This window comes from Sinohyriopsis cumingii, chromosome 10 (assembly GCF_028554795.1).
Source record: "Sinohyriopsis cumingii isolate HCF-2022 chromosome 10, ASM2855479v2, whole genome shotgun sequence".
Taxonomy (NCBI): Eukaryota; Metazoa; Mollusca; class Bivalvia; order Unionida; family Unionidae; genus Sinohyriopsis; species Sinohyriopsis cumingii.
In genome coordinates, this window is record NC_142970.1 from 88,226,313 (window position 1) to 88,232,312 (window position 6,000).

The 6,000-nt window shown below is 32.7% G+C and overlaps 1 protein-coding gene across 3 annotated transcripts in view; it reads right to left on the reverse strand.

Moving 5' to 3' along the window:
* Nucleotides 1-5,462, reverse strand: part of LOC149790551 (tubulin delta chain-like) — a 40,640-nt gene extending 35,178 nt beyond the window's left edge. For all 3 annotated transcript variants that reach the window (XM_089972614.1, XM_089972615.1, XM_089972613.1), the window contains exon 1: nucleotides 5,284-5,462. In XM_089972614.1, the coding sequence (XP_089828740.1) occupies nucleotides 5,284-5,378 (95 nt within the window). In that variant the 5' untranslated portion in view covers nucleotides 5,379-5,462. The remainder of the gene's footprint in view (nucleotides 1-5,283) is intronic.
* Nucleotides 5,463-6,000: the final 538 nt, after the last annotated feature.

The following is a 6,000-nucleotide window of genomic DNA, read 5'->3' on the forward strand; positions in this document are numbered from 1 at the left end:
TTACATTTCTAATCACATTTAGCAACTTGATTTGACTACTGCTAGCACCGACATAGACATAGATGGTCATCCACTATGGAAAAATTGCAGGTTATATTTGGATATCTTCAAAGTGAAAAAGGATGAAGAAATGACACAAAAAGTGTGATCCCGTGCCTAAGGTACAAAGCTACTGCTTCTACAAATATTATTACTTAAACTGAAGCTTTCAAAGGTATATTTTGTACTTAACAAGTGATCTTCGATGCTACAGCATTTAGGCAAATTCAAGATTTGATGAATTTCATAGTTTCTGATTTATTTTTCTTACTGTAAATATACTGTAAATAATAAAAAAATTTAGCAAATGAAACTACTCAATTACTGTTGAGTAATTCCATCGGGCATAGGCAAAAACTGCAGTTTTCATCAGCATTTAGCCCTCCTTACTAGCCAATGGTTGTTGATACACTTTATCCCACACCGATACTAATGTGGATTGAAGAGAATCAACAACTCCTGGGGAAGCAACGATGGCTTTTAACACAATGGTACAAAACAAAAACAACATGATACATCAAGTACATGTTTTACTATCTGCTGCATTTAAGGCATGGAGTGAGTTGATTCTGGAAAATATTTTATCTGTTTTGAGAAAAAGCAAGCTATTCAATATCAATATAGAAAAAGAGACCCAAATTGCTGAAATGACACACTGGCATAACAGTGCAGAAATTCTGTCATGTTGGTGTAGGTGGGGAATGCAGAATTTTTCAACTGCAGTTTCAGTTGGCTATTGTATCAACTGAAGACCTGTGCAGAAACACTTTTTCATGTGTATTGTTCTTGTATACAAGCAAGTCATATGCTGGCATGCATATGTAATTACAAAACCATATTACTCAGGAGTCACGCTACCAGGTGAAGTGTACAACTAAGTCACCTAAAAAAATGTAAACTTCGCCTTCTTCTGTTAGAAAAGCAAAAATGACTTCACCCTGTGATTTTTTAGAGGAACATGAATATCTGTCCTTTTTTAGATGCTCCCTTGCCTTGTCCAAGTTATTTCCAGTGTTATATTTTTGCCCAAGGTAAAATGAGAGCTTCAAGCCATCAAATAGTTGGTGTTGATATCAATTGCGCTAATCAACAAACTTTGTCACATTCACAGGAGTGTGTTTTTACAGCTGCTTGACAATTAACCCTTTACTGAGTTAATTAGCAACTATTACTGCCTGATTTCTGCAAGTTATCCTTTGATGATAAAAACATACAAATTTGTGTTTTGAAACTTAAGCTTATATAAATAGGAATATGTATTTTAAGAATAGAATCGGAAAAATGAATATTTTAACTGCTGCATGAAATTATTTTCTTTATAAAAATCAGTTTGGAACCGTAAGTGAACCTGTCACATGGAAATAATTTACTCATCGCATAGTCTGCAAGTAGCACTTTATTAGACTGTCTCTTTTTGTAATCTATTGGGCAAACATATTCAGGAAAATATATAATTCGTAGAAAGGAGAGTCTAAATATTATGTCATTGAAGATTTAGCTTTAAATGCTATTATGTAGGTCTGAAACATACGGGACAATCCCATGTAGTGGAATTTGATAAACACAGTGTCAGGTCAAGGTTGTATTCTGTGTTCACTCATTTTTGTGAAAATACAAAGAAAAAAACAACAGCACAGCAAATACTGTATAACCAATGCTTAACATTACACCAAGTATGCAGACAATAAAACCTTATATTTGCAATCCTATCAATGGACTGTTGTAATGATGCTATAAAGTGAGTGGTTACATTAAAAACAACTCGCTCTAAAAACATGCTCTTGCATGTTGGCTGTGTCAGTTCAGTTGAAAAAAGGTTTAGTTCATTCATATACTGACTTTAATTCTTCAGTGTGTTGTCTATAAACAGTTATGGTAAAGTTGGCAATAAAGAAATTACAACAAACTGTATGATCTGAAAGATGTATCATTTGCTCTCATGTACATGGTATATGGGTTGTTTCAAACATGTTTAAAAAACATTTTCAACTGCCATTATATAGTGAACTTTCTGAAAGCAAAAAGAAAAATTCTTGATTAAGGGTAGTTGACTAAGCATTTGTACTAACTTATTATAAAACTATAATCTAGTTACTCATTTAAAATTCATTACAATGTGTAACTTCGGTTCTCTTTTGAAGTCATATTGCCAAAATACACTGAATATAAATTTGATAGTCTTTATAAATGCGCAAAATGTATTTATAATAGAGACAGAACATTTCTACTTGAAAATAAATTATTGCTTAAAACCAATGTTAAATGCAAATAAGTATACTGGGAAATGGAGGGCATAATTCAGATAAGAAAATGAAAACAACACACACACACACACACACACACACACACACAGATATATATATATATATATATATATATATATATATATATATATATATATATATATATATATATATATACATTGTGTCTTGCTTTTGTCCAGCTTGACCCCTGATTACTGGTGTATCAAACTACCTTTCATGAAATCGTTTTATCTTGCTTCTTAATGTGATTAAATCCACAGGGTTAGCATAGAAGAATGATGATAACTGTCAAGCGAGTACATAAAATAAGTGTTCACAAATCGTGAGTATAAATAAACCATTGCAAGCAGTCTAGCTTTCATTCATTCTCTTTCTCTCTCTCTCTCCTTTTATATCTATCCATTTCTCTCTGTATACATGTACATGTCTGCTTTTGCAACTTTTTCTAACTATATCTACGTTTGAACTCTTCCTACATATCTCAATATATGTATTATTTACATAAATATTGTTTGATAACTTTAAAAATCAGCATGTGGTTTAAAGCTGAAAACAAATATAAAAAGAATGCAAAAGTTTAGATAAATATAACATGTTTTATCTAAGTTTTTACTTGATTTGACGTCTTATGTTTCTGCAGGCTCAGGTATTTCTAATGGCATTATCAATTCTCCACTCAGCTTGCCCTGGTCAAACTGACTTTAAAAAATCTGTAAATCCTTGATAGAGGACAAAATATTGCTAATCAGTCCCTTTTTCACAAGCTACTTTTAATGACTAGTTTTGTCCTTGGCAAGTCAGATCTATGTCCAGTCTGACCATGGGTCATGGAGGTGCTCCACTGCTTGTGTTGGGAAACATCTACAAACTGGTCCTTTTACTTTCAGCATGGTTATTTTCATGGTAATGCAGTAGTGGAGAGCAGCACATACAGTATATTGTAACACGTTCTAATCTGATGCTATTGAATTTTGGTGCAGTGGCATAAACTCACAGTTCTCATGAGAACACATTTCTGATTGATTTCTAAACCACAACATTTGTTTACGCTGATCAACATCAAGTTACCCAGACGGAAACATTTGTTAAAAATCCTATTATTATCATTTATGAAATGAAACAAAGATACATACCATTCAAAAAACTGCATTTCACTAATTCTCTTTCTTTTCTCAGTCAGAATGACCTCATCAGTCATTGCGACATGGAATATCAATTTCCCGCCATAATAAGCATCCAGTCTGCTACTCAACATGTGTTACCTATCTTTCTCATACCTGATAATTGCATCAGTAGACTGTGTACAATGTCATAAAGTTTTATATTAGAGACTGAGGAGCTTCTTTTTTAATTACAATTTGTGGACATTTAACATGAAACATAATTTTATAACATATTTCATTCAAAATCAGCATCTTATTTATTATTTCTTTTTTAAATATAAATTGTAGTAGGATTTTCTATCTGATAAATAAGAAATTTTAGTACATGTTTAATGAGGCTTTAACAGAATCTTGATATTTAACTTATTCTGACCAATTTATTATCGATATATTGGTTTGATAATGGTAAGAATTACAATAATGAAAAGAAAACCTTCTCCCATCTTACATCTTCTCTCTCTATTCTTTGCACTCTAGTCTTTGCACTCTATTCTTTGCACTCTTAGAGAAACATAAGTTATAAATGATGCAAATCAGTTTCAATGTTTCAAAAACAGTACATACAAAGATTGAGGTTCTGTATATTAACAATGACAATTAAGTATTGGAAAACAATTATACACTAAATCTATGTTCTTTGTAATCATATGTGAACATTATTATCACAACACAAACATGATTTTCCCCATTTTGATTATTTTAGTTTATGGAATAAAACTCTCCAAAATAAAGATTAAAATAAATATAAGAAAAACTTTAGGAATGCAAAATTAAATTTATTAATGTATTTCTCCTAATATACTTGAATTTTCTATGTGCTATTGATGTTGTTCAGCATTACATTATTTTCTCTGGTGCATGTGTATAATCGTGTAAAAAGGAAGAAATAGACTTCTGTGAGGTGCACAAAATGGGTAACATAATGTACAGTCTTTACAACAAAGGGTCATCTTGAGGAGAGCTCGTTAAGATAATTATGAGGGAATATCTGATTGTAATTTGTTGTCCATGCTCTGCTTAAAAATAATTTTTATTTCTACAGTAATTACAGTAAATTTTCGAAATGTGAAATTAAGTGCTAATAAGTCCGCCAAAACCGTGGACTCCTGGATATATGTAGTAAAAATGTCATGACTATGAATCTGATCTGAATATATACAGTATACTGAGTACGGGGCCAGTCACAGCAAAAAATTGCACCAGAAGAGAGAGCTCTACCAAAAAAAAGTTTGCAGCACTGTTTGAGGCCTGTCCTGAAGGACTCCACTGTTGATGCACGCACATCTGTCAATATGATGATTCCAGTCCACAACTGTTTTTACAATGAAAGAATTTCTAAACTGTTCTGTTCTATACTGCTCAACTACAAAACATCTACTGTTATTTGTTGCTTTTTTTTTTTTTTTACAATAGTGATAGTTTGGAAAGTAGGAAAACATTTAGCTTTAATTTGGAGCTTTTTTCTTATAGGCTCGAAAAATCTTAAGTTACGGAGCCCCCACGTACGCGTTGCCTTCGGGCCACCACCCTTTCTCGGAAGAAAATACCCCCAAGCTCCAAGAAACGAGCCACCCCTCCGCCCTGCTTACACCCGCCCCAGTAAATTAATGTAATGGTTGGTCCCTTATTTTGAAATCACTTACATCTGTGGCATGAACGGCCTCTGATCGGATTACAGGCCTGATTATGGTATTTGGATTGATGCATACTGTTCACTTATTTAACTGTTCATGGTATGCAGCAACAATAATGGAGAGTATGTCACAAGTATATACGAAAATTGGTGCCCATCGAAATTAAATGAACCAAACATATACCTTCGTTTTACGTTGTCATCCTTTGCAACTTTTTTCCACAAGCTGTGCCCAATCTGGTTGCCGCATTGTCCCACTTGGACAAAAACTGTACACATATTTAAAGATTAAACGCAGTGGCAAACACATCATTATATCTACTGGTATCCATTGCTGCCATAAATGAACATCACCAATATGACCATGGGGTATGTACTCTGCACCGGAACGATATTTGATATAATTCCATTATCAGTTTGCATCTCATATATATATATATATATATATATATATATATATATATATATATATATATATATATATATATATATATATATATATATATTACTCTAAGTCGGGCCCATGTTCGTCTAGATAGCTATGAGAAAATCTGTCGTAATTTTTATACCATTGTTATTTTGTTGTTGTTGTGTTTTTGGGTTGTTTTCTTGGCAAACATTTGTATTGCAATAATGTATTGCTTTCCAATTTTAGCACAAAGGGGTTATTAGAAACACCGAAATACACTGAAAAACCGAAATACACACCGAAATACACATGTATTTACATGTTCTCTCTGGTTTTGGTGATCTCATTTCTTATTCAAACTAAGATAACAATGGCGAGTACATTAAAGAAACGGTCCTGTTTTTGATAGCGGATGTGGTTATGCATACGTCAGTTATAAGATAAAGCAAACAAGCATTCATTTTCTTCAAATGGAAAGCTGTCTGCAGCCTG